Raw genomic sequence first — 14976 nt, 5'->3', positions numbered from 1 at the left:
CACTTTATTATTAGAATAGTTAATCTATTAGTAAACGTTATAAACATGGCCTCTTGTCAAAATAAGGTTTACAACAATATTACATGCATAGCAAAACAAGCATTCATAAATCAAATATTCCATATTAATACAAAAATGTACGGTTCTATTATATTTCTTTTTAAAGACATATTTTACGTTGGCTTCCTGGGGGAAGTGTATGAATATTTTCCCTGAAGCAAACATTTCTTCTTGTGACTATTAAAACGGGTAAGTTATGAAATGTTCTCAATATAATAAAAAAAATAATAATAATAATTGTAAGAATTATTTACATCAGCATTAAGTGGACTACAACGTCGAGAACATAAAAAACTACAACTAGTCGCATAGTCGTTAAGATTCTCCATTTGTCGTGGACCAATCAGATCCGTACATGAATACACAACCGACCACTAACGCACGTCTGTTGGAACGTGGACCAATCACCGCCCTTCATTTCAAGGCAAAGGGGCGGAACTTACCAGTATTGAGATCAACGCTTCACTCGCGAAGCTGCGAATCGTGTGGATCCAATAAGATCACGCCGCGTTCCGGGCCCAATGTGTTAGAACAAGCCGGTGATTGCAAGAGCAAAAGCGAGGTGGTGTGCTCACAGAACATTACTGCTTTATGCGTTCTTGTTTCCAGCTGAAAGACATTTGACATCCAGCCTCAATAAGTGAAAGTTTTAGTTTATAATTAGAACGGAATAGGCATTTCATTAATATTTCTGATCAGGTGTCAGGGTCTGTTTATTAGTTGACTGGAACCAGCATAAAACTTGATCTGGCAGAAGGTAAGTCACATGCTGTTTTACTTTATTTCTTTATCAGACATATGAGAGTTAATTGTACATTTAAACGCATATGAAGAAGGGCAGTTGCATATGTTTAGAGATGGAGGCTGAGTTGTTAACCAATGTGTGTGTGTGTTGACTAGTATGTAACACATTAGCCATAATAACCATCATCTAAATACGTGTTTGAGCATTTTAAAAAGTGACTGTTATATCTGCTGTCTATGAAGTGGTAAAAATGGACAGTTTGACATTATGGGATAAGCATCATAACGATCAGGCATTCGTCATGAAGGCTGTGTAGCTAGAAGTTTCCATACTTGCATGTTTGACTGTATTTGCATTAGCCTTGGACATAAACACCACAAAGGCTGCTGTAAACGTTAAACCAAAATAAAAAAAATGAACGTGTATATGAAAATATTTGGAATACTCATCAAGTAAGATGCTTTGTTGATGCCTCTGGACCACAAACCTTCTGTCTTATCCTGAAAGCTTTACATTATGATATTTGCATCCACGTGCTCCCAGGCTTTGTCTCAGATTGTGGGTTGGATCACAGAGAAAGTCAACAGGATGTACAGCATGTTCTGATGCATGCTTACATTTTGTACACCTGTGACACTTGCAGTCTCCACCTACATATCTACCTATATGGTGCTCCAATAGTCTTTATTGGGATGGTGATGCAATGCTGGTCAGATGGTTGCAATAGGAGTAATTCTATGAGATGTGATGATTTTAAGGAAATGGCTTGCTTTGGTTTACTTCCTGTTTTATGGAGCACAGATCTGTCACAGGTGCATGGTCCCCTCTTGCCTACATTTTTTGTTTTTGTGTATCCCTGCAGGTCACAATGAGGGAAAAGCTGTCATTATTGGCTGTTTGTTGCTTAATAGCAGCATTCCTGCCTTCTCAAACAGGTAAATACAACAACATAAGAAAATATATATTTTGATTGTCCGATGCATTGGATTCTGTTTAGTGCATCCTTATGGTTTTAGCGAGAATCATTTAATGTCTCAGAGAGTTTCAATTGAAATGCATCTATCTGCTTCATTTAAGAGGTTTGTTTACAGAAAATTTAGCATGTGTCTCTGATTGTTTTGTTTTTGTATTGCAGAATCCGTAGCCGTTATGTCTGTGGACTTGGGTAGTGAATGGATAAAACTGGCTATAGTTAAACCTGGTGTCCCAATGGAGATTGTACTAAACAAGTATGTTGTACAACACACAATGCAGATTCGTTTGACAGCATAAAATCATCTTTGGATATAAAACAACAAAATCATTTTGGAAGTATAATTTGTATAAGGATTTTGCTCCTGTATAGCTTATTATTCGAGCATTGCATTAGCAGTGCAAAAGATTATGGGTTCAAGCCCAGTGAACATGCATACTGATAAAAAATCTATAGTTTATAATGCACTATAAGTTCATTTGAAAAAAGATGTGCATGAATTTGATTTTTATTTTTATATACTTTGACATTGAGCTTTTCTTCTATACAGGGAATCCAGGAGGAAAACCCCAGTAGCTGTGTGCTTAAAGGAAAACGAGAGGCTTTTTGGAGATAGTGCTTTAGGAGTGGTATGTTTTTTTCTACACAATGCCATGCTTTAAAATTTCTCACATCATGTGACCATTGAGTATAATTTTTGATATTTACATATTTGCAGGCTGTAAAGAACCCCAAAGTGGTTTACAGATTTCTCCAGAGCCTTTTGGGAAAGACTGCAGACAACCCGCTGGTGGCACAGTATCAGAAACATTTCCCTGAACACCAGCTCCATAGAGATGAGAAAAGAGGAACCGTGTATTTCAAATTCTCTGAGTGAGTAGTGGAGCATTGGCAGGTGCATTAAATCTTAGTGCGTTTTCTTAAAGCAAGAATATGAAACACTGTAAATATTTTGCCATTCAGAGACATGCAGTACACTCCAGAGGAACTTCTGGGGATGATGTTGAATTATTCCCGTGGTTTGGCTCAAGACTTTGCAGGTTTGTTGTATAAGGAGTACTTCAACTATAACAGCTACCTTGAGATTCGTACATCTAACTCTGTATTTGTTTACCCTCTTGTAGAGCAGACAATAAAGGATGCAGTCATCACAGTTCCAGCGTATTTTAATCAGGCAGAACGCAGGGCGGTCTTGCAGGCTGCCCATATGGCAGGTTTGAAGGTCCTTCAGCTTATCAACGATAACGCTGCAGTGGCTTTGAACTATGGAGTCTTTAGGAGGAAGGAAATCAACTCTACTGCACAGGTGCTTCTCATTTTTAACACTTAAACAAAAAATGTAAGTTAAACCCATTTGCTTAAACAGCTAAACAGCCCATCTTCTTGTCCAAGTACCTGAAAAATGTCGAAAGACCAGGCTGTTAAAACAGCAAATGTGCTTGATCATGTTCTGTTTTTTTTTTCTTCTTTTTTGATGTATAAAGGTTAAGTGTTAATTAATAAATAATATGAATGTGCTGTGAAACTATAAGCATCATCAAATAACCAAACACATGTTTTTTATAGAACATCATGTTTTATGATATGGGATCAGGCAGCACAACAGCTACTATCGTCACCTATCAAACCGTAAAGACCAAAGAGGCTGGGACTCAACCACAGCTTCAGATCCGTGGAGTTGGGTTAGTTATCCGTGATACAATGCGTATGTTGGCTGCAATGGCTACCTGAGTGCATGCATATGTTTTGTCTTCTGACTGTTGATTATTTCTTTATGATTAGGTTTGATCGAACGCTGGGAGGCTTTGAGATAGAGCTGAGACTGAGAGATCACCTCGCCAAACTCTTTAACGAACAAAAGAAGACAAAGAAGGACGTGAGGGAAAACATGCGCGCAATGGCCAAACTGCTGAAAGAGGCTCAGAGACTCAAGACTGTGCTGAGTGCCAATGCAGAGCATGTTTCCCAGGTACAGAAATGTTTATTATTATATTGAACATGTGGATTTCTTTTCTGAATTTCAGTGTCCGCTTCAATTCAGTTTCATTAAAGCAGAATATAATATAAATAATTGTAAAATATCCTTTTTTAATAATGAAATTCCAACATCTATATAAACTTTCAAATACATTTAAAGGGACACTCAAAAAAATAAGCTTATTTTCCAGCTCCCCTAGAGTTAAACATTTTATTTTTACCGTTTTGAAATCCATTCAGTCGATCTCTGGGTGTGGCGGTACCACTTTTAGCATAGCTTAGCATAATCTTTTGAATCCGATTAGACCATTAGCATCACACTAAGAAATGACCAAAGAGATTAGATGTTTTTCCATATTTAAAACTTTTAATTTTCTGTAGTTACATCATGTACTGAGACCGACAGACAATTAAAAGTTGTGATTTTTCTAGGCAGATATGTTTAGGAACTATACTCTCATACTGGCGTAATAATGAAGGACTTTGCTGCTGTACCATGGCTGCAGCAGGCGCAATGATATTACGCAGCAACCGAAAATAGTCCCCTTGGCTACTTTCAATAATTTCTTATTCAAGTTTTAAATAGGGAAAATTTAGAAACTCTTTGGTCATTTTTGAGCACGTTGCTAATGGTCTAATCAGATTCAATGGATTATGCTAGGCTATGCTAAAATTGGTACTGCTAGATCCGGAGATCGGCTGAATAGATTCCAAAACAGTAAAAATCAAATGTTTAAGTCTAGGGGAGCTGGAAAATGAACCTATTTTCAAAAAAGTGGAGTGTCCCTTTAATAATGCTGATAATTTAATATGCATGTAATATTTAATGTGTAGAATAATAAAATTAATTAGAATAATACATTTTTAATTAGAATCATAATAAAATAAAATAAAATGAATATTAATTAACTAAAATATTGAAGCAGAAAGTAAAATCGAAATCATTGACCGGGGTCTCAGACTTTCATGTAGTGGTCGAACTATATGGTTTTTATAATAACCAATACAGATATTGAGAAAGCTATGTGGCTGATATAAGAGAAACATGGTAACAATAAATGATTGACAGACTGAAAATTGGTAAAATTAAATAAACTTTTATTCTGCATAATATTTATGAATAATAACATATTAAGTACTTGAACATTTTTATAAGACACATGAACTGAAACCTCATAGTACTGTATGAATGCAACTTTGCTGCACGCCAGAGTGTTGTTTTGTATTACACTACGTAAAACAAAAAAATGAATCGTTAGCATGTAAAAACGCGAATAATACGTTTCAGACATTGGCTTTACATCAGAGTGCTTTTTTTCATTAGGAACAACTAATTTAAGGAACAGAAAGATTTATTTGCCGATGCCCATATTAAAAAAAATCCACATATTGGCCAATATATTATCCTTGGTAACATTGGTCTATCTCCACTTTCATACCTAATTAAATTACTAAAAGTATTAATAATAAGTATTGTTCTCGACATGAAAACGGCTAACAAACTGCTGTTCGTAAAACTGTTTATAACTTTTGAATGTTAAAAATGATTACTTAATTGTTGTTTCTGTCTATATATGCATGATCTCTTATTAGATTGAAGGTCTGATGGATGACATAGACTTCAGGGCAAAAGTGACTCGTTCTGATTTTGAGGCGCTCTGTGAAGATCTGTATGCTAGAGTACCAGGACCTGTGAAGGAAGCATTAGCTGCTTCTGAAATGACCATGGTAGGTATTTTAGTGCATGTCGGCTTCATACAGCAGTCATACATGATTTAAGGCACAGCTCTAATTTATTTATTTATTTTAAATGCATTATCCAACAGGATGAAATTGAACAGGTGATTTTGGTTGGAGGGTCCACCAGGGTTCCCAAAGTGCAAGAAGTTCTCCTAAAAGCTGTGGGAAAGCAAGTTTTTTTTTCTTTTTTTTTCTGAATATACATCCTTTACTAAAAATTATACTAACTATTCTACATAAAAGGCACATACAAAATAATCTAATTTACAGTATTGAGTATTTACTAAATATTATTAGCAATTTTTGTGTTGCTTTAAATATTATTTGTTGATAATGTCATAATCAAAACTACTCATAACTACTTGTTGTTCTTATTGCTTCTATTGTTTACCTAATTTGTAAGTCGCTTCACATAAAAGCGTTTGCTAAATGTAATTTTGACTCCCACGGTAGTGTACTTTACCAGTAGGGGATAAAAAGTCCATGTTCACCCCTTGGTTGAGATGGGTTCAAAGAGTGCAGTCTGGCTGATGGCATCATGTGATTTTTTTTTTATTTTTTTTTTATTTTTTTTTGTCTCCAGAGAGGAATTGAGCAAGAACATCAATGCAGATGAAGCTGCAGCGATGGGTGCCGTCTATCAGGCTGCTGCGCTCAGCAAAGCCTTTAAAGTCAAACCTTTCCTGGTCAGAGACGCAGCAGTGTTTCCTATTCAGGTAAGAGGAAAATTTACTCAAATAAATCTTTGGTGTCCCCAGAGTACAAATGTAACGGTTTAGCTCAAAATGCCATATAGATAATTTATTATACCATGTTAAAATTGCCACTTTGTTGGTTGGCTAGTGCAGATTAATGGGCGGTATTATCCCCTTCTGACATCACAAGGGGAGCCAAATTTCAAATGACCTATTTTTTCAAATGCTAAGGCCCAATTATAGCACTTAAACATGAAAAAAGTCTGATTTTCATGATATGTCCCCTTTTTGAATTCTCTAAATGGCACCCCATTGTCTCTTTTTAGGTTGAGTTCAGCCGTGAGACTGAGGAAGAAGATGGTGTAAAGAGCGTAAAGCAAACCAAGCGTGTTTTGTTTCAAAGAATGGCCCCATATCCCCAGAGGAAAGTCATCACGTTTAATCGCTACACGGATGACTTTGTCTTCTACGTCAACTACGGAGATCTCAGCTTCTTGAGCGAAGATGACATGAAGTTGGTGGACTCTTTTATTTTGTTTTAGTCAAAATAGTCTTAAGATGAATGCACATTATGTCCTTTTGGCTCATGATGAAACCATTTTTTTTCTTAGAGTGTTTGGCTCTCAGAATTTAACAACGGTAAAACTGTCTGGAGTGGGCAGCAGTTTTAAGAAGCATTCTGATGCTGAATCAAAAGGCATAAAGGCCCATTTTAACATGGATGAGAGTGGGGTGTTAATTCTGGACCGGGTTAGTACTTTAAGTAGATAGTGTCATGTTTCATTTTACATACGAAAGCATTTTTCCACAATGTTTTTGTGCATTAAATGTACCTTAACTTTAAGTTGATGCCTTTTTAGGTGGAGTCTGTGTTTGAGACTATTGTTGAAGAAAAAGAAGAGGAGTCTACCCTCACTAGTAAGTCTTGAATGCATTCAGCATGTTCTGTTTTATTATACAGCCTCTTTATGAATTTATTTATTTGTTTTTATTGCATTTAAAGAGCTCGGAAACACCATTTCCAGCCTGTTTGGGGGTGGCAGCTCAGAGCCGAGTGACAATGTAACAGAACCGGTTACGGTAAATCCAATTCCGTGATTTAATGTTGATATTAAATGATTTTGGCTCGTAGCTTGACAAATGAGTAACTGCTTTATATTTCAGGATGAGGAGGAAGTGAATGGAAAGGATCAGGAACAGGCAGAGAAACAGGAAGAGGCTGAACAGAAGAAATCTGAGGCAGAAGATGTTAAAGGTGGAGAGCCTCAGGCAGAAGAACAGAAAGATGATAAAGAAGAAACCACTGAGACTCAGGTGAGATAAGTACAGTACCATTCTGGGGAGCACTCGGGTAATTATGGGATTTTATAAGTCAGATTTCCTGTTCCACCCTGTTATTCTCAAGAGAGTCTTTTGACCCTATGTCCTCGTGTGGTGTTATACAATATTCATATGTAGAGATTCATCTCTGTGTGACGCATTCTCTACTGGTTGACTGACACACAAATTTAATTTTTTGGGTTTAGTTTATCAATCTGTGCTGTTCTGACTGGATTAATATATTTCTCAAATGTTATCGAGCTGTGAAACGGATATTAAAACGGTGCCTATTGACTTCTATAGTAGAAAAAACAAACTATAGACATCAAGCGCCAAAGTTGCAGCAATGTTGCAGCAACATTGCACCTCGACGCCACGCCGACGTTGCGCCTCTGCCAACGTGCCACCTTGACGCCATGCTTATTTTCGCAAATGTCACTTTAGGGGCGGACCACACAGAATGCGTTTATGGCAGTGGAAGGCGCCTTTTTTTAATGGTTTCTATGGGCAGTGAGAATTTTGTGCGCGGCGTATGTTTTAAATGTGTTCCAATGGAGGTGTGCATTTTTCAAAAAAGCTAGCAGCTAGCTGTTTTTCCATGCTTAGGGGTTGTGTACACCAAAACTTTTAAACGCGGCTGAAAACGCCAAATGCCAGCTGTTTTTCAGCTGAGTGCCAGCTTTCTTCAGCTAAGCGCTTTGGTAGCTCTGATACGTCAGCTGTGAGACGGTTGGTTGCTGTGATACTTGTCCCGCCCCTCCTCCACTGTGATTGGACGGCCGCGTGAGAACTGACATTGACGAGCGGAGCTTTTCATCCAAAGTTGAACATTTCTCAAGTCTCGGTGCTCAGCGCGGAAAAACCCCTGTGCGCCGGTTTTCAGCGCGGAAGAAAACCGCTAGCTGCTGGCTTATTTGAAAAACGCTGAGCTTCCATTGGAAACAATTGAAAACATGCGCCGGCCGCAGCTGTAAAAGTTTTGGTGTACACAACCCCTTAAAGCCGGCGCTCTGCTGTTTTTCCATGGTGAGAGTTGAAAAATATTCAACTTTTCTTGAAAAGCTTCTCTCGTCAATGTCAGTTCTCACTCGGTCGTCCAATCACAGTGAAGGAGGGGCGGGGCAAATATCACAACAACCAACCGGCGCATTGTTCAGCCAATGATAAACAAAGCAGAAGTATTACAGCAACCAAAGCGCTTAGCTGAAGAAAGCTGTCAATCCGCTGAAAAAAGATGTCAGTCAGCATCCGCCGGGCGTTTTCAGCCACGTAAAAAAGCTTTGGTCCCGCCCCTTAAGGCAAATAGTTTAAACTCCGTATATGTTTTGAGGATCGCTCTGAATCTGATATCTATCAAAAGTGATTCAAAAAAACAAATGGAATTATCTCAGCTTTTTGCTTAAAATTTTGTATTATTGAAGAAACTTACCCATATTCGAGAGGTGATAACAAGAGAACAAATGAAGGTGGGATGAACTTTTGTTTTGTTCTTTTATTTGGTATTGTATGAGTATATATTTAAAGAAGAACATTTTCTGGAAGGCATTAAACTTCTGTGAAAATCATAAAAAATCCTTGTGCTGACTGGTAACTTTTTTTAAAACGCTGGCGGGAAAAGACTAATGGATTCTGCCAATATATGCATGCATGCATACATACATGCGTAGATGTAACAATATACTTTTGTTATTTTAAACTAACCGATACTACCTTTTTACTTTTATTTGGCTGTCTATGAGTTTTAATTTTGGGTCCTGTATGAACTCTCTCCTAAACCACACAGGGAGAGAAGGAAGCTGATAAAACAGAAAAACCTGCAGACCAACCAGATGGTGAAAAGACAGAGGAGGCAGACATCAAAGCCAAACCACTTAAAAAAAGCAAAGTATCAGAAGACATCACAGTGGAGCTTGAGATGAATGATGTTCTTGATCCAAGCACAGAAGATTTGGAAGTGTCCAAAAAGAAGTAAGTGTCTCTTCTTTCTGAGAATTAATTAATATAGAAGCGTTAATTAATTAACTGAGAGCATAGAGGAAAATAGGACAGTGGATAGTAAGTGTGGCATCTTCCTCATATCAGGCTGCAAGACCTTACTGACCGTGATCTGGAAAAACATGAGAGAGAAAAGACCCTGAACAGCCTGGAGGCTTTTATCTTTGAAACGCAGGTACAATAAACCTCTCTGCTTTACATACCAATATTCGAGCAGTGACTCATAGAGCTTATGACGTGAGTGTGTCTTTGTCAATAGCAGAACATCATCAAATAGATATATTACAGCTATATCCAGCACAGTTTGTATTGCATCTACTTAAATCAATACAGGATATTACTATCAATACCTTTCTGTTTGCCTTTGGTTTCCTGTGTCATTATAGTTAATAATACCTCATTTGTGTTGGTACTCTATTGGTAGAGCAGTGTGCTAGCAATGCAAAGATCATAGTTTTGATTCCCACGAAATACATTTTACTATATAATTTGAAAACACTGTAAGTTGCTTTGGATAAAAGTGTGCTAAATGCATAAATATAATGTTTTGCATCTTTCATATTTCCTCTCTCTGTGTGTCTAGGATAAGCTGTATCAAGATGAATACCAGGCTGTAGTGACAGAGGAAGAGAGAGAGCAGATCTCAGGCAAGCTGAGCGAGGCATCTAACTGGATGGATGAGGACGGATACTCGGCCAGCACTAAAGAGCTGAAAGAAAAGCTGTCGGAGTTGAAAAAGCTTTGCAGAGCCATGTTCTTCAGAGTGGATGAGAGAAAGAAATGGCCAGACAGACTGGCAGCTCTGGAGAGCATGCTCAACACCTCTGCCTACTTCCTTAAGTGAGTGACGGCACATATTATTAAGTCTGGTTTCATTATTAGCCACCTGTAGAAGTTTGTTAACGCAATGTGATTTAAAATGCAGTTTTTAAACCCACTTGGCCTATGGGTTTTGGAGCAGTGGTTAAGCCGTGTTTTAGACATGTTGGGCACATGTGTCCATTTATTTCCAACCTCTTTCTCCGCACAAGATCTATCTGTCTGCTCTTCGATGTGTGAAGAAGGGGTATTGGGCCAAATTTAAGTATAGCTTTTGTGGGCTCTTGTTTATAGGAGTGCTAAATTGATCCCTGAAGATGACCAGATTTTCACAGATGTGGAGCTGAAGACACTAGAGAGAGTCATCAATGAGACAACGGTATGTTATGTCTAATGTATAAGTTGAAGACACGTAAGGCACTTTTTCACATTTGGGAACATATTGGAAGTTAAATGTCAGTGGAACATTCAAGGTAAATGTGAGGAACTAGAGCACCTTTGGTAACTTAACCCTCCTATTATGTTTGGGGTCAAACTGACCCCAAAGCTACTTTGAAAAAGTTTTTCTCTGAAAAAATTAGCTAATTGTATTTTTAAAACTTTAAACCTACTTTCTGATTTTTTAAAAATACTTTTTGACTCGAAGTCACTTTGGATAAAAGTGTCTGCCAAGTATATAAATGTGCGTATAGTACAGACAGTGTTCATGTAAATCTTATCGAATTAGTGTTTTTTACTGTGACAAACTGGTAAAAGTGTTCTTAAATAAAATAAGTGTTATATGTTTTCATTACTACTTTTATTTTATCCTAAAAATACACTAAATGTATGTGATACAAAAGATACATTTTCATTAAATCTATTAAATAAACAATTTATGTATAAAAAAATAAAAAGTTTTTCCTACAATTTTATTTAAATTTTTTATTTAAAAAAGTTATTTAGCATATATTAAACTATTTGTGGTCAATTTGACTTCAAAAATTTAAAGTGTTGCTAAAAATTGAGCATAACAGGAGGGTTAAGGTCAAGTTATTGGAAAAGTAAAAAAATTCTAGAATCTGAGGGTGCAAAAAAATCTAAATATTGAGAAAATCGCCTTAAAAGTTGTCCAAAGCAACACATATTACAACGATTAATGCATTTTAAAAAATATTCAGGGTTCCCACGGGTTCTTGAAATCCTTGAAAGTGTGTGAATCTGGGGGAAATAATTGAAGGCCCTGGGAAGTTTTTTAAAATATACATGCATAGATACAGGTCATTGAAAGTGCTTGAATAGTTTATGCAAGACGTTTTCTAGAAAAAACATCCATATTATTTTAGTGTAGGATAATATCATAAAATTTCTAGCCTTTTAAGCACATGTGCTAAACTGTTTGCTTTAAATGCTTATATCTTCTGTATGCGACTGTTGATTCATACCAAAATGCTTTTTGGCATAGTTGTGTTTGACACATTAAAACGTCTCTGCTACATGTAACTGTTGTTCCCTGAGAAGGGAACGAGACGCTAAGTCTCCCTTGCCATACTTCCTGATTCCCTTTAACACCGTCTTTGGCAATATTTCAGATAGCGATATACATCCTGGCTCCCGCGTCACCTTGTCTTTGTCGTTAAGCCTCACCATTGGTTGAATTTGATATACACATTCAGACGCACTTACCCCTTGAAGCGTGCCCAAAGTGTCACTGCAGTGACGCAGCGCCGAGTTCCCTCGAATGGGAACTGTAACAATGTATCTTAAAAGGTAACACGATGTAACCTTGCTCTCACTTGAAATCTGTCCCCACATTTAGTCCTTGAATTTGAGGGTATTGGACCTGGAAAGATGTGGGAACCCTGAATATGTACTGTAGGATATTTAAAAAATATCTTTATGGAGTATGGTCCTTACTTAATATCGTAATGATTTTTGGCATAAAAAAATCTATAATTTTGACCCATACTATTTGCTACAAATATACCTGTGTGACTTATGACATGGTTTTGTGGTCCAGTGTCACCTTTTTAATTTCAGACATTCAAATTTTTGTATTTTCCTCTTTATTTCAGACATGGAAAAATGAGACCGTTGGTGCGCAGGAAAAATTGTCCCCAACGGAGAAACCCGTACTGCTGTCTAAAGACATCGAAGCTAAACTCTCCCTTCTAGACAGAGAGGTCAACTACCTGCTGACCAAAGCGAAGTTCGCTAAACCAAAGGATAAAATAAAGGCTAAAGACAAGAACTCCACATCCACAAATAACAGCAAAGCTAACAGCACAGAGGACGGGGAGAAAGTCATCCCTCCAAAGAGCGATGGAGGTAAGAGGGGGCCATTAAATCCTGTCTGCTACATTCGAGTACATGTTTATAGATCTTGTGTAGTAAATCTGGTCAATAAAATTCCATCTTGTTATAGATGAAGAAGTAAAGCCAGCTGAGGAACCTCCAACAGCTGAAGAAAAAGATAATGAACCTATACTTGAACTAGATCCAGCAGAAACTATTGAAGATGAAGGTAATTTTCCAAATCTGGATTTATTATTAATACATAAATACAGTAATTCATAGACTGCATGTAATGCTCTGTTTTTTATTTTACAGATCCAACAGAGAGCAGTAAATTAGAAAACCATATAGAGGATGAATTATAACAACTGGAACTGTTAAAGGTTTTTTTGTTGTATTTATTGACTCCGTCATGTGGTTCAAAATTCATGTTTTTTGCCCCTAAACAAAGCATGGTGAAATTGGCTTTCAAAAGACTGAATATCTTAAATAATACCTCTTTGCATTTCTCCCTTTATGTTTCCGTGACCCCCAGTTAAAAAAATCGCAGCCACAACTGTCCTGTGTGTTTATTTTCGTTTTGTCTTTAAATCAGTGATCACCTTCGTCTCAAAAATGTCCCACCTGTTTGTACCTATTTGAACGAGGAAATCAAAAATGACATGGCTTGACCAAAGTAGACATGTTTTCCTTTTTACGTGTGAATGAAACTTTCAGTCCTTTATGCAGAGTTCAGGTGGAAATGAGTGTTTATGTTGTCCTCTTTGTATCATCAACTCACCTGTATTGTTTTATCGGAAATATATATTGGAAAATGTGATTCAAATTCTGTTTATACCTGCCCATTCACCTTTTATCCATTTCTAAATACACTGTATTCAACCTGTGAGGATCCTTCCAACATCTGCTCTAAACATCTGTATTAGACTTCAGTGTCGCTGCTCTGCTGCATTGACATCTAGACAATTTTATTTTACACTTTTATTTAAAACCTTGCCTGTAAAAGAAAATGAGACACAAGGATGTACGTTCTGTCATCACCGCTACTGGTTCTGTTATTTACATATTTTCATTATTGTTATTCAGGTCTGTGTGGAGCAATGTGTGTAATGTGTGGAAAAGGGAGAAGATTGTTTCTAAACTGTTAATAAAGTCTTTTTTTTTTAACTTCTGCTCATTGTGTAAAATCTTATGTCACTACTCATTGAAATGTGCATTGACAACACTGCAAAAAAATTACTTAAAACAAGACAAAAATACTAATTAAGTAAAAATATATAAAAATTCTTAAATTAAGATGTATTTTCTTGATGAGCAAAATGACCTAAGAAAATAAGTATAGTTTTTAGACAAAAAAATATAAAAATTTAAGTGAATTTGTGCTTAAAATAAGCAAAAATATCTTCCAATGTGGTAAGAAAAAAATCTTGAAATAAGATTTATTTTTCTTAAACAAGATAATTCAAGCTAAATTTTCTCACCCCATTGGCAGATATTTTTGCTTGTTTAAAGCACAAATTCACTTAAATTTTTTATTTGTTTGTCTTAAAACTAGACTTGTTTTTTTTAGGTAATTTTGCTGATCAAAAAGTACATTCTGAAAACAAGATAAAAATACTAAGAAAGTCATTTTTTGCAGTTAACATTGAAACACTTAAGGTTGTTTTGAAATTTGTAGAGACGAGCGAAGAAAACTACAGCGACGAACTTGTGCTTGAATTACATTTAAATACATCAGAAGAAAAGGTATTACCCGTTTATTTCAGTATGATAATTCCATATATAAAAGATTTTTACAAAATAGCATTTCGCTATGATATACCGCAATAAACTGTAAAAAAAAAAAAATCCTGTAGAAATTACAGTGTTACTTGCAGCTAGTTGCCAGTAACTTACTGTAGATTTAAATGTATGGTTTTTTTTGGCAATATTTTCTTTAAAGTAAATGAACATTAAACATTAACAAGTCTTTGTCTTTACAGAGTAAAACTAAAATAACAGCATCAAGCAAAGCATTCTGAGAAACAAGATCTTAAGCAAAAAATCAGAAAAAGGTTGATGATGATTTCTGGTTCCCAGAATGCTTTGCATGAGGTTGTTATTGTATAGTTTTATTCTTTAAAGATAAAAACTTGATTATATTTAATATTTATTTAACTTTGTACAAACTCTTGCCAGTAAATAACATAAATTTAAATGTACAGTAAGTTACTGGCAACCAGCCTGTAACAATGTAATTTCTACAGATTTTTTACAGTAATATCGTGAAGACCTAGTTTAGACTTCTCATTCGTGATTCGTTTTGTTTTGGTGTCATCTCAGATTTGTTCGTCACTACGCATCGTATGCCACATACTACGACGAAACTCTGGTGAATG

The 14976-nt window shown here is 36.3% G+C and overlaps 1 protein-coding gene across 1 annotated transcript; it reads left to right on the top strand.

Moving 5' to 3' along the window:
• Positions 1 to 527: 527 nt before the first annotated feature.
• On the top strand, positions 528 to 13765 carry hyou1 (hypoxia up-regulated 1). The gene is made up of 24 exons (XM_073816026.1): positions 528 to 817; positions 1668 to 1740; positions 1941 to 2034; positions 2329 to 2407; positions 2497 to 2651; positions 2742 to 2818; positions 2903 to 3084; positions 3345 to 3460; positions 3561 to 3747; positions 5349 to 5483; positions 5582 to 5664; positions 6079 to 6211; positions 6517 to 6704; positions 6802 to 6940; positions 7051 to 7108; positions 7194 to 7270; positions 7355 to 7504; positions 9294 to 9478; positions 9593 to 9680; positions 10089 to 10345; positions 10619 to 10703; positions 12379 to 12631; positions 12729 to 12827; positions 12914 to 13765. The coding sequence occupies exons 2-24, from the start codon at positions 1674 to 1676 to the stop codon at positions 12961 to 12963; spliced, it is 2937 nt and encodes a 978-aa protein (XP_073672127.1). The 5' UTR covers positions 528 to 817; positions 1668 to 1673; the 3' UTR covers positions 12964 to 13765.
• Positions 13766 to 14976: the final 1211 nt, after the last annotated feature.

Source organism: Paramisgurnus dabryanus, chromosome 10 (assembly GCF_030506205.2).
Source record: "Paramisgurnus dabryanus chromosome 10, PD_genome_1.1, whole genome shotgun sequence".
NCBI lineage: Eukaryota > Metazoa > Chordata > Actinopteri > Cypriniformes > Cobitidae > Paramisgurnus > Paramisgurnus dabryanus.
This window is presented reverse-complemented; position numbering and strand designations above follow the sequence as displayed.